The sequence below is a fragment of the Pempheris klunzingeri genome, chromosome 8 (genome assembly GCF_042242105.1).
Source record: "Pempheris klunzingeri isolate RE-2024b chromosome 8, fPemKlu1.hap1, whole genome shotgun sequence".
Taxonomy (NCBI): Eukaryota; Metazoa; Chordata; class Actinopteri; order Acropomatiformes; family Pempheridae; genus Pempheris; species Pempheris klunzingeri.
The window spans coordinates 1031834-1057281 of NC_092019.1; the positions used below are offsets into that span (position 1 = coordinate 1031834).

General features: G+C 47.0%; 2 protein-coding genes across 2 annotated transcripts in view; one reads left to right on the plus strand and one right to left on the minus strand.

Moving 5' to 3' along the window:
* Positions 1-1718: 1718 nt before the first annotated feature.
* On the plus strand, positions 1719-10306 carry LOC139205222 (single-strand DNA endonuclease ASTE1-like). The gene is made up of 6 exons (XM_070835374.1): positions 1719-1845; positions 4120-4940; positions 6975-7280; positions 7954-8158; positions 8261-8390; positions 8707-10306. The coding sequence occupies exons 1-6, from the start codon at positions 1719-1721 to the stop codon at positions 9116-9118; spliced, it is 2001 nt and encodes a 666-aa protein (XP_070691475.1). The 3' UTR covers positions 9119-10306.
* A 2707-nt stretch (positions 10307-13013) lies between these two features.
* atp2c1 (ATPase secretory pathway Ca2+ transporting 1) overlaps positions 13014-25448 on the minus strand; it is a 42041-nt gene continuing 29606 nt past the window's right edge. Inside the window, exons 10-27 of the mRNA XM_070835373.1 lie at positions 25179-25254; positions 24122-24188; positions 22680-22804; positions 22464-22561; positions 21557-21652; positions 20410-20499; positions 19542-19646; positions 19044-19200; positions 18777-18947; positions 18390-18487; positions 17626-17676; positions 16649-16815; positions 16395-16463; positions 16049-16165; positions 15420-15567; positions 14300-14395; positions 14048-14189; positions 13014-13236 (exon numbers count right to left, since the gene is read on the minus strand). Of these exons, the coding sequence (XP_070691474.1) occupies positions 13115-13236; positions 14048-14189; positions 14300-14395; positions 15420-15567; positions 16049-16165; positions 16395-16463; positions 16649-16815; positions 17626-17676; positions 18390-18487; positions 18777-18947; positions 19044-19200; positions 19542-19646; positions 20410-20499; positions 21557-21652; positions 22464-22561; positions 22680-22804; positions 24122-24188; positions 25179-25254 (1995 nt within the window). The 3' untranslated portion in view covers positions 13014-13114. The remainder of the gene's footprint in view (positions 13237-14047; positions 14190-14299; positions 14396-15419; positions 15568-16048; positions 16166-16394; positions 16464-16648; positions 16816-17625; positions 17677-18389; positions 18488-18776; positions 18948-19043; positions 19201-19541; positions 19647-20409; positions 20500-21556; positions 21653-22463; positions 22562-22679; positions 22805-24121; positions 24189-25178; positions 25255-25448) is intronic.

Consider the following 25448-nt stretch of genomic DNA (forward strand, 5'->3'; position numbering starts at 1 on the left):
ACAGCAGCTGCAGGTCTGCTGCTGTCTCCATCAGCTAGTCTGTTTGTGTTATTGTGTGGCTTTGGTGTTTTAAAGGGTTAATTCAGATCCAACACAATATCTGTGTAACACACAGTAACACAAACACACTGACTGATGGAGGCAGCAGCAGAGCAGCAGCTCCTGTGTCCTGTTCTCTAAAATCCCTGTTTTAGTGAATGTAGTCTGGTGTGTGTGCTGTTTGTGGTTAAACCAAAAGGATCTTCCAGGTCTCTCTCTGTAGGGATCCTTTCCATGATGCTGTTACACACTTAGAATAACACTCTGAGGTGATCTACTGGACCGGTTCCAACACTTTTACTACCCTCCAGTCACTCACACACCAGGATGTGGACACAGACTCTGGTCAAGGCCGAGTTCTCCTTTAACATTATGATGTTTACTCTTCCACGTGCACCTCATCAGTGGGTTTATTAGTACCACTGAAGTGATGTAAGCACAGTTAAAGGTGGTTTACAGTGAACAGTACAACCCTTCCTTTTGTTAAAGGGGACTTCTGCTGTGTTGTAAACTCCATGTGATCACCTCTCTGGTTTCACTTTCCTCCAGCTCAGAGCCGGACGTCCACTCACACTCAGCTGCTCCCTTTGTTCCACATGTTGTTGATATCATACTTCACTCCGTTTATCCCACTGCCTCAGTCACTTTACAAATGAAGATGTTACACACGATTAGTTTCTAAAATATGATGCAGTATTACAGAAAAAAGACCCAAAGAGTAAGAAGTTGACACCCAGACGCTCCTCTAATATATGAAGTACAGTTTGCTTCCAACACTTCTTACTTTTATGAAGTAGACTTTGAATGCAGGACTTTTACTAGTACTTTTATTGTGTCGTATTTCTACTTTTACTTCAGTAAAATGTCTCAGTACTTCTTCTGCTACTGTCGAGCTTTCAGTCAAGTCACATGAACTTCAGCTGCAGATCAAGTTTGTGGAAGATGTGCAAAAAGTAAAAGTGCAGAAACAGTAGATAAGAAAGGACCTGCAGCGGAAATCAAAGGAAGCAAATATTAGAAAGATGTCCTGAACTCACAGGTGTTTATAGCACTTAAGCAGTAAAGTACTGGAACCACATGAAGCAGTCATTTCAGTAGTAATGGAGTATCTTTACTGTGAATCTCTTCTCACTAGAAGTAGTGGAATACTTCCTCCTCCTCTGTTTTTACCTGAATAAAATCATTTTAGAGTCCAGGTAAATTCAGGCTGCATCCTCCCCTAAAATAAAAACACTAACTAAATAACTAAATGTAAAACCTTTAAATAGCACAGACAGCAGCTGCTGTGGTGGAGTATTACCACACTGTGGTATTAGGACTTTCACTGCAGTAAAGTTTGTCAACGCAGATTCTGTGTTTCGCCAAACTCCATTCAAAAATGACAACTTTTTATCTTCGATCGATATTCATCAGTTTGATGTGATAGATTAAAGAGAGATCTGCATAATAAAGTCATTGTGGCTTAAATCTGTCCCATACTGGCAGAAATAACACGTTTCCCTCTGTGTTTCTGCACAGACATGTTGGCACACAGAGGACAGACAACTGTTATGATCATATTTCCTGTCCCTCCCGTTGCTGTGATGTCTGGAAAGTGAAACTTAAGGAAACCGAGAGCGAGCGCGCAGCCCGGGGATAAGAGCGGCGGGGCCGCGGCTCCTCGGACACTCCGAGCCGGGATGGGTGTGCAGCGCCTGTCCGCTCTGCTGAAGAGCCGCCGGCAGATCTACCGGGACATCCGGTTCAGGAACAGCCGGCTGCTGGTGGACGGCTGCAACCTGATTCACAAGCTGTACTTCGGCTCAGGTACTGCAGTACTTTTACTACTAATACTACTGATACTGTGACTTCACTGAGCTCAGGTACTGCAGTACTTTTACTACTAATACTACTGATGCTGTGACTTCACTGAGCTCAGGTACTGCAGTACTTTTACTACTAATACTACTGATACTGTGACTTCACTGAGCTCAGAGTACTGCAGTACTTTTACTACTAATACTACTGATACTGTGACTTCACTGAGCTCAGAGTACTGCAGTACTTTTACTACTAATACTACTGATACTGTGACTTCACTGAGCTCAGAGTACTGCAGTACTTTTACTACTAATACTACTGATACTGTGACTTCACTGAGCTCAGGTACTGCAGTACTTTTACTACTAATACTACTGATACTGTGACTTCACTGAGCTCAGAGTACTGCAGTACTTTTACTACTAATACTACTGATACTGTGACTTCACTGAGCTCAGAGTACTGCAGTACTTTTACTACTAATACTACTGATACTGTGACTTCACTGAGCTCAGGTACTGCAGTACTTTTACTACTAATACTACTGATACTGTGACTTCACTGAGCTCAGAGTACTGCAGTACTTTTACTACTAATACTACTGATACTGTGACTTCACTGAGCTCAGAGTACTGCAGTACTTTTACTACTAATACTACTGATACTGTGACTTCACTGAGCTCAGAGTACTGCAGTACTTTTACTACTAATACTACTGATACTGTGACTTCACTGAGCTCAGAGTACTGCAGTACTTTTACTACTAATACTACTGATACTGTGACTTCACTGAGCTCAGAGTACTGCAGTACTTTTACTACTAATACTACTGATGCTGTGACTTCACTGAGCTCAGGTACTGCAGTACTTTTACTACTAATACTACTGATACTGTGACTTCACTGAGCTCAGAGTACTGCAGTACTTTTACTACTAATACTACTGATGCTGTGTGAGCTCTGGTCTCTTTATGGGGCCAAACACACCCCCCAGACAGGGGAGAAAATCCCATTTCATTGTTGGGGGGGACAATAAACAGGAACATTTCAGAGAGTATCAAGATTCAAGATCCAAAGTGTTTATTATCATGTGTACAGAGCATTGCCGTCCACACTGAATGCCACAGAGTAAAAGAGGATCAAATGAAACAGAAATATAAACTACTATTGCTAAGATAAATATAAACTCCTGGAGGGCTGTCTGTCCTCATCTACCTCTCTCTCCTTTACTCCTTGCAGGCTTGAGCCCTCAGCATGTTCAAATGTTTTAAATAATGTTATTAAAAGTAATAACAGTAGTTATAGCATTGTTCCGTATTGGTCCATATCTTACCTGCACACAGGTGTTTGTTTCTTCAACCAGCAGCACCAACACTGGTGTCAGGTGTCAGTGATCCACCTGATATGACCACAGAACACCTGATCTAACTTCACTACAGTCCATCAAAGGAGCTTTACAAGAAATTAGATGTCTGTCAAACTGAACATCAAGTCAAGGTGATAACTACAAATAATAATAACAGATCTGGAACATGACATCAAACTCATGCTTAAATAAATACTTTTATCATTTTTAAAATCTAGATATCTCTAGAAACAAATCTAAAATGTCTGTAAAATGAGCTTGGTAGCATCATTAGCTATAGGCTATTAGCTTAACCAGCTGTTAGCTTAACCAGCTGTTAGCTCAACCAGCTGTTAGCTTAACCAGCTGTTAGCTCAACCAGCTGTTAGCTCAACCCTCGTGCTGATAAAAAAAGAGGCTGATTTTGGACCAAACAGGAGAAAAGTCACTTTTCGTGTTACAAACTTGTGTAGGTAAGTGTGGTAATAACTGACTTACTGGCTTTTACACATCAGCGTGGTTAGTTTCCTCACTGTCGGTGACGTCACTGAAGCAGAGCTGCCGGTAAACAGCATGTGGACCAAACCACTTTGAGGAATAAGGGGGGGGGGGTCTTAATTTTTTAACAATTAAGAAACACATTGATTTATGTTTATAATTAGCACCGCGTGTGTTGTGCTTTCATTGAACATTACTGTATTATAGTAATATAGTATAGTATTTTATTATTATAAAATTATTTAATTGTGTTTCCAATGATTTTGGGGGGGGGGGGACAACTTTATGGAAGGGGGGTCACGTCCCCTGTGTCCCCCCCTGGGATTTACACCCGTGTCCCCAGGTATCCTGGTCTCAGGTGTCCTGTCCCCAGGTGTCCTGGTCCCAGACCCCTTTGAGGTGACCAGGCACCGATGTTTCCTCTGGCTGCTTCCTCAGGTCTGGACAGGATCCACGGCGGCGAGTACGCTGCGCTGGAGGCTGCGATCGAGGAGTTCGTCAGCACCCTCAGAGCCTGCGGGGTCTCGCCGTACGTGGTCCTGGACGGCGGCTCGGACCCCAGCGACAGGAAGCTCCAAACGGTGACGCAAAGAGCCGAGGGCCGGATCATGACAGCCCACCTGGCGGCGGTCCGCGGCGGTCAGGAGTACATTCTGCCACAGATGGCCTCGCTGATGTTCAGACAGACTCTGGCCCGGCTGGAGGTCCCAATGGCTCAGTGCTACGGAGAGGCCGACCATGAGATCGCCGCCCTGGCCTGCGAGTGGCGGTGCCCGGTGCTGTCCGACGACAGCGACTTCTACATCTTCGACCTGCCAGCGGGGCTGCTGCCCATCGCTCATTTCCAGTGGGAGGCGGTGGAGCGGAGCGGCTCCAACAGCTACATCCCCTGCAAGAGCTACAGGACCTCCAGCTTCCACGCCTTCTTCGGTGTCCAGCCCCGGCTCCTGCCCGTCTTCGCCGCCTTGGCGGGGAATGACTACGTGAAGCTGCAGGAGTCGGACGCCATCTGGGCTCAGTTTGCCCCAACGGACAGCAAGGAACAGACCCTGCGGCTGGAGGGGCTGCTCTGCTGGCTGAGGGGCTTCCAGCAGCCTGAGGAGGCCTTGGAGGCGGCGCTGGAGCTGATGGGACAGCTGGACAGGAGGAGGAGGGCCAAGCTGCTGCAGGACTTGCATGAGGGGATGAGGGAGTATCAGCCCCCCCCCAGCTCCCTGAAGAACTTCTTTGTCCATGGGACGGCACCTCCACTGCCAGAAGTAATTAAACCCCCTACTTTAAAGTCTTTAGGGAACATTAGTGCCAAACCAGAGATCCTTGCAACCGCTAACTGCTAACCGCTAACAAACTAGCCATCCCAAACTGCTCACTGTCTGTTAGCAAGACCTGACCGTGGACTATAGTCCGTATGAGGAAGTGTCCTCTGATTGGTCGGTATCAGTCTATAAAGAAGCGTCCTCTGATTGGTCGGTATCAGTCTATAAAGAAGCGTCCTCTGATTGGTCGGTATCAGTCTGTATAAAGAAGCGTCCTCTGATTGGTCGGTATCAGTCTGTGTAAAGAAGCGTCCTCTGATTGGTCGGTATCAGTCTGTGTAAAGAAGCGTCCTCTGATTGGTCGGTATCAGTCTATAAAGAAGCGTCCTCTGATTGGTCGGTATCAGTCTGTAAAGAAGCGTCCTCTGATTGGTCGGTATCAGTCTATAAAGAAGCGTCCTCTGATTGGTCGGTATCAGTCTATAAAGAAGCGTCCTCTGATTGGTCGGTATCAGTCTGTGTAAAGAAGCGTCCTCTGATTGGTCGGTATCAGTCTGTAAAGAAGCGTCCTCTGATTGGTCGGTATCAGTCTGTAAAGAAGCGTCCTCTGATTGGTCGGTATCAGTCTATAAAGAAGCGTCCTCTGATTGGTCGGTATCAGTCTATAAAGAAGCGTCCTCTGATTGGTCGGTATCAGTCTATAAAGAAGCGTCCTCTGATTGGTCGGTATCAGTCTATAAAGAAGCGTCCTCTGATTGGTCGGTATCAGTCTGTATAAAGAAGCGTCCTCTGATTGGTCGGTATCAGTCTGTATAAAGAAGCGTCCTCTGATTGGTCGGTATCAGTCTATAAAGAAGCGTCCTCTGATTGGTCGGTATCAGTCTATAAAGAAGCGTCCTCTGATTGGTCGGTATCAGTCTATAAAGAAGCGTCCTCTGATTAGTCTACAAAGAGTGTCGGTGTCCTCTGGGTCTGAACAGTGAAGCCTTAAAGCTGCCTCCTCTCTAATGTCCAGCAGGGGGCGACTCCACTGGCTCTAAAAAACCAAGATGGCGACGCTCATGGAGCCAAACTGGAGGCCTCAAAACGTCCACAAACCAATGGGTGACGTCACGGCAGCTACGCCCACTTCCTGTCTCCAGTCTGTGCGAACTCATGTTGGCCGTTAAGTTTAATGACATTTAACAAACTAAATCATTGACGAGTTAACCAACAGAATACATCACAATGAGAATATAGTTTAGGTTCAGCCCGGATCTGAGCCTGGTGCAGATCACGCGTAATTATTAATAACACTATTAAACTTTATTTACCTTTCATAGAAGACACGCAGCTCAAAGCGCGTTAAAACAGATAAATCACAGAGTAAACAGAGAGCTTCATGTGAGCTACATATGAAATGAACATGAACATATTAAAAACCTTTACGTAATAAAAGATGGAAAATAAAACCAGACTAGAAAAGTTGCCGTGGAGGTATCAGGGTGGACACGAAGGGTTTCCTACCTTCTGACGTATAAACAACGTCTGTGGGATGAAAACCGAGGCAGTGGGAGCGACTTTAATCAGAGGTTTTTTAAGACGATTTTAAAGCTGCTCAGCGCTCTGGTGATGATGTCACCATTTTAGCCACGCCCATGGCGAAATGACTCCGCCCCTCCATTCAAATGAATGGGAAACTTTACGTCAGTTTTTACGATTGCATGAAAACGGTCGGACCGAACTCTGAGAAAACACACAGCTCGTCGTTCCTGATCGAGCCGCAACGTTTGATGCATTTTTCGGTGTTGGACGAGTTCTTTGGCAAAAAATACAACAGAAGATTGTATTTGTGTTGTGTTGGTCAGGAGATTAAGACAGAAGATGGTCTTTACTCTGTTTGAGGGTTTCTAGACACACGTCTATGTTGAAGAGACAATAAAAAGTGGACATTTGAAACTAATTCAAGCTCAGACCTGATCACTGCAGGTGTGAAGGACAAATAACTGACTATAACTGTATAAAGTACCTGCTTTGTTCTGTCCGGTTCTCCTGGAGGTGGCGGCTCTCGTCCCGGACTGGATGCGGCTGCCGCTGACGGAGGCCAGGCTGACCCCAGACTTCCTGGACGTGCTGCTGCTGCACAGGATGAACCTCGGCTTCCCCGTGGACAGCGGCGACATGCCCAGCGCCTACCTGACGTCCAGGCCGCTCCGCCAGGTGATGTACGGGCTGCTGCTGGGCAGAGGGAGGCGGCTGCAGGTGCAGGAGAGAGACAGAGACGGCCTGCGGGTCAAGTTCGTCCCAGTGCAGCCGACCTTCACGGCGCTCACCTCAACGCTGGCGCTCAGCTCGCTGGATAAGGTGAAGCTTCACAGACAGATCACATGTTCTGCTCATACATGACACTGTGAGACACAACCGCCAATCAAACATACCTGCTGCAGCCAAACAACAGCTGAGCTCTGAGCAGTTTATATTTCAGGAGGAACAGTAATCACTTCCAGTCTTATAATATAGGCTTCATACTTTGAGGATGACTCCATTTGAGCCACTGACACATTCACACTGTTATTTTAAGACAGAGACGGACCTGGAAGATTATTTTTGTTTCACCACAAACAGCCGTTACACGTCTCTCTTCAAAGACACCAGACTACATTAGCAAAATCATTTCATTTTACACAACAGCTGCCGGTCTGCTGCCATCTCCACCAGGTAGGTTGTTTGTGTTATTCTGTGACTTTGGTGTTTTAAACGGTTAGTTTGGATTCAACACAATATTTGTGTGACACTCAGTAACACAGACACACTGACTGATTGAGGCAGCAGCAGAGCAGCAGCTCCTGTGTCCTGTTCTCTAAAACCCCTGTTTTAGTGAATGTAGTCTGGTGTGTGTGCTGTTTGTGGTTAAACCAAAAGGATCTTCCAGGTCTCTCTCTGTAGGGATCCTTTCCATGATGCTGTCACATGGGTCATGGGTAGCAGCAGGGGAGGTCTTCTTTATAGATAGTGTGTTATGTATCCTGGGCTTCAGGTGGAGTCCTCTCAGCGGCTGCAGGTCTTGCTGGAGGCTCTCGGGGTGACCGAGGCCTCTCTGAGCCGCCTGCCGCCTCAGCTGCGCCTCCCGGTGGCCGCCACCTGCTTCTGGCTGCACAGAGCTCAGCCTCCTCCGGAAGAGAGGCTGCTGAAGGTGCTGCTGCTCGTACTGAGCAACGGAGACACACTGAGACACACAGCAGGTAGACACACGCGCACGCGCACACACTTTCAGATTAAAAGACTCAAAGACATTTGAGCTGTTAAGGTCTTTGTGTGTGTGTGTGTGTGTGTGTGTGTTGCAGTGTGGCCCTGTAAACAGAGGCTGGATGTGGGCGTGGCTCACTCCGTCAGCCAATGGCAGGCCTGCCTGAAGAACAGCATCCACCTGAACCAGCTGCTGTGCTTCCCCTTACCTGAGCCACAGATCAGCCGGTGGGTGGAGAACTCTCTTTACTACACCTGTTCACCTCAAACATTACACATTGTAGTGACCTCACAGACCATGTGACCTGCTGAAGGAGGTCACATGATCAACAGACCCCCTTATGACATCATAAAGGGAGCCAATGAGGTGCCTCCTCTCAGGTTAAGAGACGCTTTGGGCGCCATCTGGTGGCTCTAGGGCTCTTGTGCAGCTTCTTAGTCAGCATAAATGTGGACTCTAACACCTGGACTCACCCAGGTGAGGCCCTGGAGTCACCTGGCTGGTCTTTTACCTGCATCTTGTCCCTGTGCTGATGTTGTCCAGGTTGTTTGAGGGCACGCTGGTCCACCAGCTGGTCCACAGGAGCAGGTGGTCAGGAGGACGCCTGAAGAACTTTGACAGGAGCGGCGTGGAGCTGTACCTCACCATGAAGACCGCCGTCCAACAGCTTCACGCTCAAACGGCGCCGACGCCCTCGGAGGACAAGAAGACGCAGACGTCTCCGCAGCGGCAGCCTTTGGACGACCTGACCGCCGACCTGCAGCAGCTCATGTACGAGGGCGAGGAGGAGGAGGAGGAGGCTGCGACCGAAGCCGGCAGCGCGCTCAGAGTCCAGGAGGATCTGGACGGGTTGGTGTCGGTGAGAACTCGGTACAGAACCAAAGACAGACACAAGCGCCACACCAACCCAGAACTGGTCTGTAAACAGAGGTGCCGGGGCGGAGACCTGCTCTGACCCAACAGGACGGGTGACTACCTGTCTGAATGTGGGGTTTTAAACCTTGTTTTTATAGTCGTGACAAAAACAATAATAATAATTATTATTACCTGAACAGAAGATTATTCTGCTTGGTGAAACCTGTTTTCGTTGTTTAGTCTCCTCCTCACCCCTCCACGGGTTCTCTGTGGGCGGTTCCTCATCAGACACCTTACTGCAGGAGAACGTTTGACTTTTATGCTTGAACAATCACCTCATTTATTGCCGTTTGATCTTCTGATGCTTACAAAGACATTAAAGTCTAATAATGAGGTTTCAGGGATGGAGCAGAGGTCAGATTATTATATGATCAGTCAGGTTTGGGTCCTTGTTTCTGTGGATTTACGTTATTTTCTTAAACACATTTCTAACTAAAGTTAACTTCCTTCTTCCTCGTGAACTTTTTCCGCTGATCAGCATCAAAACACGACTCAAAAGGTTTGTCAGGTTTTTTCTTCAGTGTTTGAGCTCAGAATAAAACTGATGATGAACTGAGACACAGCTGAGAGTGTGAGCAGGAAACACACACACTCACACACACACACACACACACACACAGACACACTCACACAGACACACACACTCACACAGACACACTCACACAGACACACACACTCACACAGACACACACACTCACACAGACTATCACACACACACACACACACACACACACAGACACACACACACACACAGACACACACACACACACACACACACACACACACACACAGACACAGACACACACACAGACACACACAGACACACACACACACACACACACACACACTTGCACTGTGAGACGTTCTCAGCTCCTTTTTATTCCGTCTTTATTGATCTTGTGTGAGCCAGTCGCACTTGTGTAATGACCAACTTGTGATCTTATAGATCTCAGAGCAGAACCTTCAGCAGGGACGGCAGGACAAGATGAGAATAAGACTCAGGTTGTAAAAACAGTAAATTCCCTTTAATAATTTTCTTTTGTCATTTGCTCATTCAGAAATAAAATCTCATCACGTTTCATCAATAAAGCTTTTCAAATCAAAACCTAGAAAAAGGAAAAGAATCTTCAGTTTGTTGTGTTTCCATGAGATAAATAACCTAAATATAATAATAGAGTTTGAACCAGAGCCTCTTTACTAAAACAACAGTCGTTCTCACAATGTGGAATAAAACCAGATCTGATTTTGGGAAACAGCAGCAGAGTGAAGCTCCTTTGTTTTTTAGCCAACACCTGGGAAGAAGTGCCTCATGGGAGAAAAAAACAGATATATATATATATATTTAAAAAAAAAAAAAACAACAAGAACAAGAACAACAAAACCCCAACAATGTGGAAACCAAGTCGACTACACTTCCCAGAAAGCATTGCGACTCCTCTATAGTGACGTAAGGTGGACGTGAACGTAAATCCCGACTGAGTGACGGAAAGAAAAATGAGAAGTTAGCTTAAAATCAAACAAGTGCTGGAGCTGATGAAGCAGAGAAGCCATCTGCACGTAAAGGGCTCATTTAACCGGTCGATGGCTTCTCGAAGGCACAGGATGAGCGAGCGCCGTCACTGAAGTATCTGTGTCCGCACCCTGAAGCGACCGTGTCGCTGCTGGGGGGACGGTGGTGCTTTCTGAGGCCTAATTCCACATTTAGGATCAGGGTGGGGGTTCGTTAGTGGGAGACACTCACCACCACGGACGTGTTTTGCTATTTTTATTTTATCTTTTGTTTTTAGAAACAAACAAGGCGGCGAGTCCGAACGACAGAAGAGTGCTTGTCGCCAGCCGTTAGTTGAAATAAACCAGTGTGAGCAGGAAGAAGCCTGGAACATAACAAATGGACCACGGAGACGCTCGGTGCAGGTGTAACGGTACGCAACCGGCTTTGTGTTTTTGCAGGCAAACCAGGAAGTCAGTGTCGCCATGGTTCCCTCCCCCGACAGCCAATGGGATTCCTCCGCTGGCAGGAAATCAGGTTTATGATTCTCACACGTGTTGCTCAGCAGGAAACCCAACGACGCCACGGTCACATGACCTACATGTCACTGAGCTCCACTGCAACTGTAAAATCCTGTAAACTGATGTGTGGTAAAGTCGGACAGTTTGAGTTTGATCAGTTTATACAGACAACTAGCTGGTGAGCGTACCTCTCAGTTAGCCTACGGTTAGCAACAACCGCCTTTTTTAACATGTAAAAGCTTCAAATTCCAACAGGTATGTGTTTCATATTGTAGAACAAGACGTTTTGTGAACCACAGACCTGATTTCAGGCATCGAACCAAAGTCCTGTTCAGAAAAAGAGGAAACAGCAGGGAGAAAATGCTGCCAGCTTCCCTCAGGAGGTTCTGTCAGCGTGAGCGCTAGCGAATTCATGGGAGCTAATTCATGGGAGCTAAATCATGTGAGCTAAGTCATGTGAGCTAAGTCATGGGAGCTAAATCATGGGAGCTAAATCATGTGAGCTAAGTCATGTGAGCTAAGTCATGGGAGCTAAATCATGGGAGCTAAATCATAGGAGCTAATTCATGGGAGCTAAATCATGGGAGCTAAATCATAGGAGCTAAATCATAGGAGCTAAATCATAGGAGCTAAGTCATGTGAGCTAAATCATGGGAGCTAAATCATAGGAGCTAAATCATGGGAGCTAAATCATGGGAGCTAAATCATAGGAGCTAAATCATAGGAGCTAAATCATGGGAGCTAAATCATAGGAGCTAAATCATGGGCGCATGCGCTGAGGTCCCACGTCAATGGAAGTCTATGGCTGACAACTTTAAAATCAAGATGCTGTATGATGAAATAAATTTGAATTAAAACTAAATTTTCCACTTGTGGCTAAATTTAAACCAATAATATCCATTTTTCATTTTCATGTTTGAAAAAGCACTACTGCCAACAACATCTGCTTTTCAATCTTCTCCTGAACAAAAGACTAAAATAATCAATAAAACTGAACTGCAAAGTGGACTTTTAAATTTGAACATGAATTACACTTCATCAGAAAGAAGAAACATTATAACCTGAACGTTTTTTTACCAGCAAGTTTCTAAAATAACAGGACAGACGTCCATTATTAGGAAAAAGACCATTTTAATGTAATTTTAGGACCGGATCGAAATTAAAACTTAAATTGTTCTTTGGTTTAATGGATTAACTTCATTATTGACAGCCAGCTTCCATGAGATAAAAGCATGATGAGCTCTAAACGCTTTGAGTGTAATGTTCCTTTATGAGCGTTCTTTCAATTAGACTAAATTCAAGCTTCATTTTTACAGCGAAAATCAGGACTTTTAGTTTTTGCTAAATAAACAGAAAGAAATCAAACGTTTTGTGCTAAAAGTTCGCCGACGTCGTACCGTTACACCTCCACTGACGTACAGGAAACCCATCGAGAGACCAATCAAAACAAGCCGCCGTCGAAGTCATCGCGTTCAAACGTGAACGTAAAAAGCGAACAGTGGTCAACACCTTCTAAACGGTTCAAGAAGATTTAAAAAAGGAGGCTCTACGTCTCGGCCTCGATTCATCGGAGGGGTTTTCTGAGACGACGAGGAGCAAACTGGAGACGGTTTGCGGCAGGAAGGTGCGGTCGGCCGGTCGGTCGGTCTGTGGCGGGTTTTTCTGGGAATAAACAGCGAGGCGAGCACGGAGGGGGGGCACGAGCTTCAACAGCTGCTGTGGGCGGGGATTAACTGGGGGCAGATCTCCCAGCGGCCATCTTGTCGCCTCCCTCTGCCCCCCCCTGCACCGCCTCCCCCCGCCACTGGGGCCGGGAGCTTCCTCCGGTCCCAGACCGGAGCTCCTCCTCCCTCCTCAGGATCTCACAGGAAAATCCCACAAGTCTTTGCAGTCTTATTTAATTAATTAGTCAGTGCCATCAGGTTGTGAGATCCTAACCCCCATCGCACTCATCCTCCTCCTCGTCTTCCTCCAAACCTCAGAGTCCTTCGGCCCGGACGGCGCGGCGGAGAGGGATGGGGGGGGGTCATACCTCATGGAAGCAGTCGGCCGGCAGGCTCCTCTCGACTCCCCTCCACCTCTCCAGCATCTTGATGGCCTCAGACACCACACACACCGAGGAGGTGAGGGTCACCAGGAACAGCAGGTCTGGAGGAGGGTCAGGACACTGTTAGCACACACACACACACACACACACACACACACACACACACACTAACAGGACAGGATGCAACACGCTCACTAACACGCTTCATCAAACTGAACCCATCAGGCTCGTCCACGTCGTGTTTTGGCTGCGGTCCAGTTTAGGCTTCATATTCTACTCCTTCTACTCTTCTCCTGCTGATCAGAGCTCCTGCTCAGGTTCAGCTGGTTTGGTCCTTAAACTGATGTTGGAGCTTCTAACAGGATCAAACAGGCTGTGTTTCTTCTTCTGCTGCTTTAAATGTGTTTCTAACAGGATCAAACAGGCTGTGTTTCTTCTTCTTCTGCTGCTTTAAATGTGTTTCTAACAGGATCAAACAGGCTGTGTTTCTTCTTCTTCTGCTGCTTTAAATGTGTTTCTGTGTTAAAAACCCTCTGAGTGGCTGACGTCTGGCCTGGTGCCCCCCCATTAGAGAATAACACTGATGTGCTGCTGGAATATACCACTGACAGTCTGCAGGGGAGGCTTTTATTTTGAAAACTGAGTGGATTCTCTTTGTCTCTCTGACTTCCTGCCGCCTCCTCTGCTCTGAGCTGCTTGATGTCCATCAGAAACAGACCTCGGAGCTGCTGGTGGGGTTTGAAGCGTTAATTAAAGAGCCTAAACCAAACCACCCTTCCTCTGATAACAGATAATAACAAAGGGAAACACATTAACTAAGGCAGGGCCTGAATCGACCGAGCAGGGGGGGGTGCACTCGTTGCTGGAAACAAGTGTTTCTGGTGAAATGTCCTTTAAAGCCTTTGCTCTTACCCAGGATGCTGAGGCTCTCCGTCTGGAAGACGTTCTGCAGGGGAGGGAAGTAGATGACGAGCAGCTGACCCATGATGGAGGCCAGGACGGCGTAGCAGAACGTCCTGTTGCTGCACAGACCCATCTCATGGACCATCCGGGTCTGAGAGACACAGGCTGTGGTTATCAGCAGCAGCATCACCAACAAACAGTCTGGACAGATGAACGTACTCCCACCCAACCCCGTCTGTCCACATTAACAGTGGCCGTTACCTGCGAACGGGAGCTCAGGGCGTTGAACATGTCAAAGAAGACGAAGCAGGTGAAGGTCATGGTGGTGTCTCGAGGAGTGATCACGTTGTCCTGCAACTGGAGACCAAAAGCAAACACACAGTCACAAATGGGCCGGGCGGCGTCTCCATTAGAATCACTTCACCTGTTTGCTGTGAGTTTTGTCTCATTTACGGTGAATGAATTGCACTCAAAGAAACAAGTGCAGGGACGTGAAAGAGAAGTCGCTCTCCCTCTGATCTTTTATTTTCCTATATCATCATCGGTGCACTTTTTCCTGACACCAAAACAAACTCTTGTAGTCAGGTCTGCTTCTGAGTCTGACGCAGCAAACATCTGAAACAGTCCAGTGCTGAAAAGAGCTGCACGATACTCCGTCTATACATAGAATATCTATACATAAGGAAATATAAAACATATGTTAATAAGGAAAATGACTATAAAAACAGAATATAAGATGCAACTTTGAGTTTTCCTACTTTTGTATTCCTCACTTTAACGTGCAATACTTCTTATATTCCCCCATTTTTTATATACGAGGCCAATGAACATAGTTTGTTAGACGAGTGTTATGTTGGATCTGAAATCACCCTTTAAAACACAAACAACCTAACTGATCAAGACAACGAGCAACAGATGAGCAACTACGGTGTTAAATTACCATGTTTTTGAATGGAGTCTGGTCTCAGTCAGTTTGTTTGCGTTACTGTGTGACTTTGGTGTTTTAAAGAGTCACAGACAAACACAGTAACTGATGGAGGCAGCAGCAGAGCAGCAGCTCCTGTGTCCTGTTCTCTAAAATCCCTGTTTTAGTGAATGTAGTCTGGTGTGTGTGCTGTTTGTGGTTAAACCAAAAGGATCTTCCAGGTCTCTCTCTGTAGGGATCCTTTCCATGATGCTGTCACACACTTAGAATAACACTCTGAGCCTGGCAGTGGCCATTGCAGCCTCACAGTTGTTTTGAACCCAAAAATGGGGCACATGCTTAAAAAGATATTTCAAGGATTTGAATTCTACAGAAATAAAAATCAGGTTTTTTACACCACGAGGGAGAAAAACAACAGAAAGTCGTCCTACAGACGAAGGCAGAGGAGAGACCCACCTCCCTCCAGAAGACAAAGAGCGTCCCGCAGACGATGACCAGCGCCGACACCAGGACTTTGATGATCAGGCTGCGAGTGATGATGCTGTCTCTCACGTTACGGGGGGGCTTTCTGATCACGTCCCGGTCCACAGGCTCCACCCCCAAACTATCAATGAAACACAGACGAGCACAGTTTAGAAAACCAGAGGTCACATTGGAGCTCGACCCTTTGAACTCCACATTTAGTGAATCTTCTTCTTCATGTCCCTAAAATGTGTCCAACCACCACTAACTAGCACACACACACACTATAGACCTCCACTACACACTAACACACTGACTAACTAGCACACACACACACTATAGACCTCCACTACACACTGACACACTGACTAACTAGCACACACACACACTATAGACCTCCACTACACACTAACACACTGACTAACTAGCACACACACACTATAGACCTCCACTACACACTGACACACTGACTAACTAGCACACACACACACACTATAGACCTCCACTACACACTAACACACTGACTAACTAGCACACACACACTATAGACCTCCACTACACACTAACACACTGACTAACTATCTCTCAGCCTCTTCACTACAGTTCCCATGATGCCCCTGTACCTCTGAGCGGGAGGTCCATCCATGATGATGTTGATCCACAGGATCTGCATGGCGTTCAGCGGGTTCGGGAAGTTCATCAGCGTTGCCAAGGAGATGAGTGTCAGCGCTGCAATACTCCTGTAGAGCAGCAGGGGAGCGTCAAGCTACTGAGCTCACACACACACACACACACACACACACACACACACACACACACACACACACACACACACACACACACACACACACACACACACACACACACACACACACACACACACACACACACACACACACACACACACACACACACACACACACACACACACACACACACGTTAACCACATCTGTGTGTTAAACACTCACGTGCTCAGCTGGAAGCGGACGAAGTTCTTGATGTTGTTGTAAATCCCTTTTCCCTCCTCGATGGCCGACCTGCAAGCAGAGGACAGAGCTCACTGTGAGTCACAGATCGGGGTTTAACCTGCGCTGTTCATCAAATATCAATAATCAGTTTCACCAGCTAGTATTCCAGCTGCTGACCAGCGGCCTGGTGATTCATTAGATTAATAAACTCTCCCGGTGTGGAACAGACTAATGCAGCGTTCAGACCGACTCACATGATGGTCTGGAAGTCGTCGTCCACCAGGATCATGTCGGCCGCCTCCTTGCAGACGTCCGTGCCCGTCTGGCCCATCGCCACGCCGATGTCGGCGGCCTTCAGGGCCACGGCGTCGTTCACCCCGTCGCCCGTCATGGCCACCACGGCGCCGATGTTCTGAAGGGACTGCGGAGAGGAGGGACAAATGAAGCGGCTCCTGGTCAGGGTGGATTTCTGTGACGGATAGCGAGGCTCTGCTGCAGCTCCTCGTGTCCTTCGCTTTGTCGTCAACACTTCAGTGACACCGGTTTGTTTTTCGTTCAGCGGACAGGAAACATTTCAGCGCCTCCAACTGGCCTCGAGCCACAGGAGGGAAAAGTGTGATTCAAGAAGAGACTCACAGAATAAGGACGTTGGCAGAAATCAGAGCCACGTGGTCGAAGAGGATCAGAGGCTCAGAAAGTGTATGTTAACACCTGTAGAAGTGTACCTGTGTAGTATGTCCATGCATCTTCAAGGTACGTAAATGAAGGCTAACCTGTTTGTCTTCTCTTTATGATCCATCTGTTGTTTTGTTGTTTGTCCGTCCACTTTAAAAATGTGTTTTATCATTGTTTGTAAATGTGGAAGTGATTAATCTGTATTTACATCTTCCATCAATAAAAAAAGAGTTTTCAGCTCAGGTTTGGTTCATTTGCAGCTTAAAACCAAACATACGAATAACAACAGAAATGAACTTATTGATTCCCCTTTATAGTATCACACTAATCCACACTGGATGGAGTAATTAACAGATGTAATTTAAAGGGAATTAGATGAATAGTTCTGTGTTTTTAGGAGCCGGTAGAGAAATGACTTCTGGATTTCACTCTGGTTGTTTTTTTGTGGAAAAATGTAAGAAATAGTTTGTTCCTCTGTCACTGTAACCAGAGCCTGTGTGAAGGCTGCAGCACGATCGAACCCCCCCCCACCACACAGACCCGTCCCCCTGCTCACCTTGACGATCTTCAGCTTGTGTCTGGGACTGGCTCGATAAAACACGGCTATCTGCAGGGACAGAGGACGCAGCGATCACAGCGAGCTCAGTGCAGCTTTAACCACACGACAACAGCTTTCATGTCTGCAGAAGCTTGGAACATGGACGCACGGCACGATAACCACGACTGTTTCAACGGGAACATTTACATCACGTGAAGAGTCGCAGTAAAGATTTATATCAAACATAATGTAGAATTTAGGCTCACTGAGGCACCGTAACTAAGGAATAACTGCCATTTTCTGTTCTGCTCATTGTTTTCCTTTTTTACACATGAAATGATGTTTGAGCTCTGAGCTGGAAGAAAAACTGAACACATCTCCACTCCCACACTCACACTGCGCCTCTGAACACGATCTGATCCGAGCACAGCTGCATCTAATCTCTGTTAACGCTCTGGTCTGTACATTAGAAAACAGTGACACATGTCCATCTTAATGTGTCGGAGCCAAAGTGACCTCAGTAAATGTTCAGCTGGTCGAAGGAATCCTTCAAAACACCAGACTGTTTGTTAGAAGGATGTTTCTCACTGCAGCACCAGAGAAAGACGCACACCGTTTCTTCTTTTTTAACAAAAACGTGACGATAATTGGCCCTTTCCACTTGCCGTACTGATTAATCTGCCATTTATTTTCTCAATGATAGATTAGTGATTCGTTCTCTAAGACACATCATTAAGGGACCTCATTAAATGGCTCAAAACATTCAGTGTATTATGTCTCACTCTGGGGACGATCTGTGAGAGCTGCTGCAGGTCCAGCTGATCCACCTCGTCTCCAGACAGACACTGACAGCCTTTGGAGTACAGACCCAGTCGGCTGGCTGCAGACACACAGACAGACAGACACACAGACAGACAGACAGACAATCCCATTAAAGATCCTTTCGGCTAAACGCTCTAACTTTGTGTGTTTATGCTGTTACTCAGTTACTCACAGTGCAGTTTGTACATGATGTTTCTGAAACGTGTGGTCATACGTTAAAAGACTCAACTAAAAAAATAATGACTGAGTACAGTTTGTCAGCTGATCTTGACCTCAATGTCCACAGAAGTTTAAATTGAGATGAAATGATTGGTGATTGTTGTATTTTATCTTTTCTCCTGACGGACCTATGGACACGGCCGTCTCCTGGGAGTCCCCTGTGATCATCTTGATGGCGACCCCGGAGCTGATGAGCGTCCCCACGGCCTCTTTGACCCCAGACCTGGGCGGGTCGATGATGCCCACCAGACCCAGGAAGGTCAGGCTCCCCATCTCGGAGCCCGACGCAAACGCCAGAACTAAGGAGGAAGAGAGACGGACGGAGGCGCGGTTAAGGTTTGTGCATCAGTGCTGGAACAAAGCCACCGGGGTTGTTGTTCTGGGTGTGTGTTTACCTCTGAGGCCGGCGGTGCCCATGTAGGTGATCTGCTGCTGGTACAGCTCCCTCTGCTGGTGGTTCAGGGACAGCGTGCTTCCTCTGCTGCTGTAGGAGCTGCAGTGCCGGATCACCTGCTCGTAAGCTCCCTTCATGAAGTAAACCCCGGGCTTGTCCTGAGGACGGACGCATGAGGACACACGTTGGACACACCGGTCCAACAAGCAGGGTTTTGTGTTCCCACAAATCTGTGTTCTGTTTCTGGTCATTTTCTAAGAGGTCATTAGTGGAAGTGATCTTAACGTCATGTATTCATAATCTAACATACGCAGTGGGAGACTAATAACTTCTTCACTGAATCAGCTGTGAGGAGACAAGGTGGATGTTGTTGTGTTATTTGAGGTCAGCTCTGGTTCAGATTACAGCTGCACAAGAGAGTAAAACACTCAATATGAGCCTCATTTGAAAAAGGATCAGCATGAGAATGACCACATACACTCGTCACGTGGACACTGACCTGCAGCGTGCGGTGAACGCAGCGGACCGCCATCCACTTCTGCTCCGAGGTGAAGGGATGCTCCTCCAGACGGACGTACTCCTGCTGGAGGCCCTCCAGCCCCATCTGGAAGACACAAGCACAGCTGGATCAGAGGCCCAGCTGGATCTGCCTGAACATCAGGAGTCACATTCATCCCTCCTCTGATTGGTCGGTGAGCAGGTAGCCCCGCCATAAAGCTCCTCCCCCCCCTCTTCCTGGTGTATCTTCCTCTAAATGGACCATCACTGACTACATGAACGTCCTGCTGTGCTGAAGAAGACTGTAAACTAGAGACTGAGAGCAGAAACTGTTCACTGAGCTGATAAATCAGGAGAGAAGTCTCCTCATTTCCTCATTGACTTCCATCCAATCAGACTTCAGTGGAGTCGCCCCCTGCTGGACACTAGAGAGGACGCAGCTTTAAGGCTTCACTGTTCAGACCCATTCTTTAATGGGTCACAGATATTTGTCTAATCTAAATATCATGTTTTACTCTTCTAATGGTCCTACGTCAGCCTCCCTGAGGTTTCCATCAGCATCAGCTGATTCTGGGACAATGTGAATATCAGATGCTGAGACACATCTCACACCGTCAGCCGACACAATCTAAAGATTATTTCCCTGCGTCGCCGTGGTGAAGCTCTGACACGCTTGGGGTCGAACACTATACGCCTGCAGCAGCAGGTCCAAACTTTGCTTCCAGCAATGAGAACGCTCCTGGTTCTCACCAGTTTGGAACTGAGTCTGGTTCAGGGTTTGACTTTGCTTCTTTGCTTGCACTAGAAGGAGATCGATGCCATTCAGGGTAAGTCTGTGTGTCAGCGCAGCACTCGGTGTGTGTTCTTACCTTCATGGCGAGGGCGATGAGCGCTCCCTCCGTCGGCCGACCCAGAAGGGTGCGATTCCTGATGACGGAGTCGTTACACACGCAACCAACCTAACACACACACACAGACACACACAGACACACAGACACACACACAGACACACACACACACACAGACACACACAGACACACACACACACAGACACACACACACACACACACACACAGTCAAGTAATAATAAAGCTTTTTAATTATCACAACTGACCATCTGGGACCATATAAAGATTCAGACGGTGTAAAATAAATTACAAGTCAACATATCTAAACTTTTTATTTATGAACATGTTTCATGTAAGGAGAGTAAAGCAAATAAATATGAGGTCATAGGATGATCAGTAAATCAGATTTGCTGAATTCTAAAGGAGAACTCCATCTTTTTAAGCCTGGGTCCTATTTTTTTACAAAAGTACAAAAACTATGGGAAATAGATCTTCTCAGCCAGCAGTCAATGAAGGGCCCAGACTTCATTGACAAAAACAGGATTTTTCCCTCACAGAACACAGGAGCTGTTGGTCTACTGCTGCCTCAACTGGTTAGTGTGTTTGTGTCATTGTGTGTTACACAAGTATTGTGTTGGATCTGAACTAACCCTTTAAAGTCACACACTAACACAAACACACTAACTTGAGACAATAGTAGACCAGCAACCACCAGGTAAAATCCCTGTTTTAGTGAATGTAGTCTGGTGTGTGTGCAGAGAGCGATATAACGGCTGTTTGTGGACCCACTGTGATCAGGTGCAGTTGTCCCAAAGGATCACATTATGATCTACTGGACCATTTCCAAAAGTTTTTGTGCCCACTAGGCATTCAGACAGCAGAATGTGTGCAGACAGGGTCCAGGTTTTAAAATACTGGGGTTCTTCTTCTAAATGAATACTGCACACAACACATTTAATAATCATGAAAGATCTGTCTGGTGGGCCAAATAAACACATCAAGTGTGGAGCTGTGAGGAGTAGCTCATCTCTTCCCGTAGACATATTGATAAAGATCCCAGCTGTGGAACACTCACTGCCAACCAGACCTTTAGGACGTCAGCATCATCTTTGCTTACCCCGTCAGAAACATGTCCAGGACAAAATTAGCCCACTTTCCCACGACTCACCTCCACGATCTTGCTGATGGACGGGCAGGAGAAGCCGTGGATGATCTCTCCGTCCAGTAAAACTTCTCCTGCTCCGTTGTAGCCGACGCCCGTCACCTGCAAGACAACGTCACCGGTAAAAACAGACCAAAAAGACAAACACATCTCAGGTGTGCTAACAGCCATTTGGTCCTACTTTCATCCACTTTCAGTGCCTCCTGGTTTAAGCCGTCTTTGACATGATGCTCAGCAGGAGACGGTGAAATAGATAAAAACTGCAGTCAGTAAAACTCTGCCTTTGTCTGATGACATGACCTGATATTAAAGGTCAAACTATCGCGTCATCACAGAGCTGTCTAGTTAAAACCAGACAGAGTATTCTGGTCCTCAGACACCTGACCCGGTTTCCCACCATGGCAGCTGAAGGAAGTGGGTCGGCCGGCTCCCTGTGAGCCGCAGGAAGCAGACACCCTCATTACAGTGTTTCCACGATCAGCACCAACTGTTATCGTTGCTGTGAATACCAGCAAAAAAACCTAAACCAAAGGCATTCTGACATTTGCACTTGTCAAGTTTTCTCCAGGACAAAAACAGATACAGAGATCAGACTGTGTGCAGCTGACTGTTTGCCTGATAAGTCTCTATTATCTATTACAACTTATTTTTCAGTTTATAAAAATTATGGCCAGAAATTTGTTCTTTTTCTTTGCAGATCACCAACTTTTTGCCAAATATAATATAATTTGTTTCTGCAAATTAGAATACATATTTGGTCGCTAAAGTGGATCCAGAGACACACAAAACCTCTGCGTCCGTCTCGTTCAGATCCCACATGTGTCACATGTTTTAGAAGTTAAACTGGAGCTGGTATCCAAATCTAAACTTCTGAGTGTCCTCTGATGATGAGTGATGAAGGGCAGGTACGGACCTCGGCGTGGAGTCCGTCGGACGTGAACAGCTGAGTGACGGTCATCTCGTTCTTGGTCAGAGTTCCCGTCTTGTCTGAACAGATCACGTTACAGCAGCCTGACGGAGAAAACAGCGGTAAACACATTTTATTGCTCCTTCATACCCACAATCCTCTTCACCACGGCGGGATGCTCATTCAGGAAATGATGCAGGTCGTGACAGGAAGTTACCGTACCCAGAGTCTCTACGATGGGAAGCTTCTTGACGATGGCTCTTTTCTGCACCATTCGCATCACACCGAGCGCCAGCGTCACCGTCACCACGATGGGTAAACCCTCCGGGATGGCGGCTACCGCCAGACTGCGGGAGACGAGATCACCGATCAGTAATCAATACTCAACACGACTGTTCACATGTGACCAGCTGACTGGTCTTTGTTCTGTAAGTAAACAGATAAAGTAAAAGACACCAGAGGAGGATCCGTCTCTTCTCACACATCCACATCTGAGCACATTTTTTATTTCATTTCATTTCATTTTACCTTTATTTAACCAGGAAGTCCTACTGAGATCAGAAATCTCTTTTACAAGGGAGACCCGGCCGAGGTAGCAGCCATACAAAACCAACAGCCAGATACACACACAAATAGAAAATGAACAAGAAAAGCAATAAAACCGATTGGACAGTGGTCTCTCAAGAAGAACAGTGACATTCCTCCTTCACTGCATTCTTTATGATACTCTTAAACTTATTTATGGATATGAATGTTTCTAGTTTAAGAGTTTTTGAAGGTTATTCCAGGACAGTGGTGAACCACTTGGAGGCGCGCAGACGGTAACTACTGGAGCTGAATTTATATTCCAGCCAAAAAGATGAAAGGTGGATTTTGAACATCTCGCCTGTATGTCCATCATTTCTTTAATGTTAATCTATTTTTCACCTTTTCTTACTGAACTGAGTATCATGAAGATGATGTTTAAACTTTGGTTTCTTTATTCTAGTTCTCCTCTGAACCTGTATTTTTAATTTCATTGGTCCTAATTTGCTTCTGCTGTTACTTTATCTTCTAGTACAACATACAGGTAAGTCTCATTATAATAGTCCCAGTGCTTATCAAAGCCAAACTAGAGGGCGCTGTTGATATCTAACATTTCTTAAAAAGAGGAAGGTGACAAACACACTGAGTGTTACAGAGACGCTGATTCTGTTCACTTTAAAACTGATTTGGTGTCTCAAGCTCCAAACTGAAACCCTGTGAATAACTAGAGGAGCACCGACCCTGTGCTGTTTGCTGTCAGTGACATGAGGAATTCAGTGTCAGACGACGAGTCGGTGAGTTCAGGTTTTAGTTTTGGTGTCAGATGGTAGAAACCTTTGTATATGGCTTCAACAAACAAGACAAATACGTTAATCAGTGATGTTGGAGCTTTAGAGCCGTTGGCAAATGCATTTGTGGACTTTGGACGTTTCCCCCCGCTAAGCTAGGCTAACTGTACAGCGTCATCACTAACGGCTGACAGGATCAAACCTGACACACCTTCAGGAAGTCCAGCCGCTATTACGACAGCGGAGTTTGACAAGTCGACACGACAAAGGTCAGATCGTTATAATCTGATAACAGACGAGGACTGTACACAGACAGACAGACAGACAGACAGACAGACAGACTTCAGCTACCTGACTCCGATGGTGAACATGTCCAGGATCCTCTTCCCCTGCAGCCAGCCCACCAGCATGATGACTCCTGAAACACAGCACAGGGACACAAGGACACACTGAACACAGGCTGAGGAGGAGGGTGAGGAAGAACAGGCTGGGGGTGAGGAAGAGGGCAAGGAAGAGGGAGAGGAAGAGGGTGAGGAAGAACAGGCTGGGGGTGAGGAAGAGGCTGAGGAAGAACAGGCTGGGGGTGAGGAAGAGGGAGAGGAAGAGGGTGAGGAAGAACAGGCTGGGGGTGAGGAAGAGGCTGAGGAAGAGGGAGAGGAAGAACAGGCTGGGGGTGAGGAAGAGGGCAAGGAAGAGGGAGAGGAAGAGGGTGAGGAGGAGGGTGAGGAAGAACAGGCTGGGGGTGAGGAAGAGGCTGAGGAAGAGGGAGAGGAAGAACAGGCTGGAGGTGAGGAAGAGGGCAAGGAAGAGGGTGAGGAAGAACAGGCTGGGGGTGAGGAAGAACAGGCTGGGGGTGAGGAAGAGGGAGAGGAAGAACAGGCTGGGGGTGAGGAAGAGGCTGAGGAAGAGGGTGAGGAAGAACAGGCTGGGGGTGAGGAAGAGGGAGAGGAAGAGGGTGAGGAAGAACAGGCTGGGGGTGAGGAAGAGGGTGAGGAGGAGGGAGAGGACGAGGGTGAGGAAGAGGGAGAGGAGGAGGGTGAGGAAGAACAGGCTGGGGGTGAGGAAGAGGCAGAGGAGGAGGATGAGGAAGAACAGGCTGGGGGTGAGGAAGAGGCTGAGGAAGAGGGTGAGGAGGAGGGAGAGGAAGAACAGGCTGGGGGTGAGGAAGAGGCTGAGGAAGAGGGAGAGGAGGAGGATGAGGAAGAACAGGCTGGGGGTGAGGAAGAAGGCAAGGAAGAGGGCGAGGAAGAGGCTGAGGAGGAGGGTGAGGAAGAACAGGCTGGGGGTGAGGAAGAGGGCGAGGAAGAGGCTGAGGAGGAGGGAGAGGAAGAACAGGCTGATGAGGAGGAAGAGGAGGAGGCTGAGGAGGAGTATTGTTACAGTGAAGAGCCAAATCAAAGCGGCGCACCGATGATGCCGAAGGAGTAGAGCGACAGCTGCTTCCCCAGCAGGTCCATGCTCTTCTGTAGAGGAGTCTTTGGAGCCTGAACGAGTCAAACAGGAAACAGTCAGAGAGACTTTCTGCTCCACTCTTCACCTGAAGAACTAAAACTGGTGGAGCAACTAAACTAAATGGAATTTAGAATAAAATAATTGTAAATAAATCTATTTAATTTAATTTGCTCTAATTAATCGACATGAGTTGCTTTTTTCTTTCTTAAGCCTGCAGCTTGTGAGA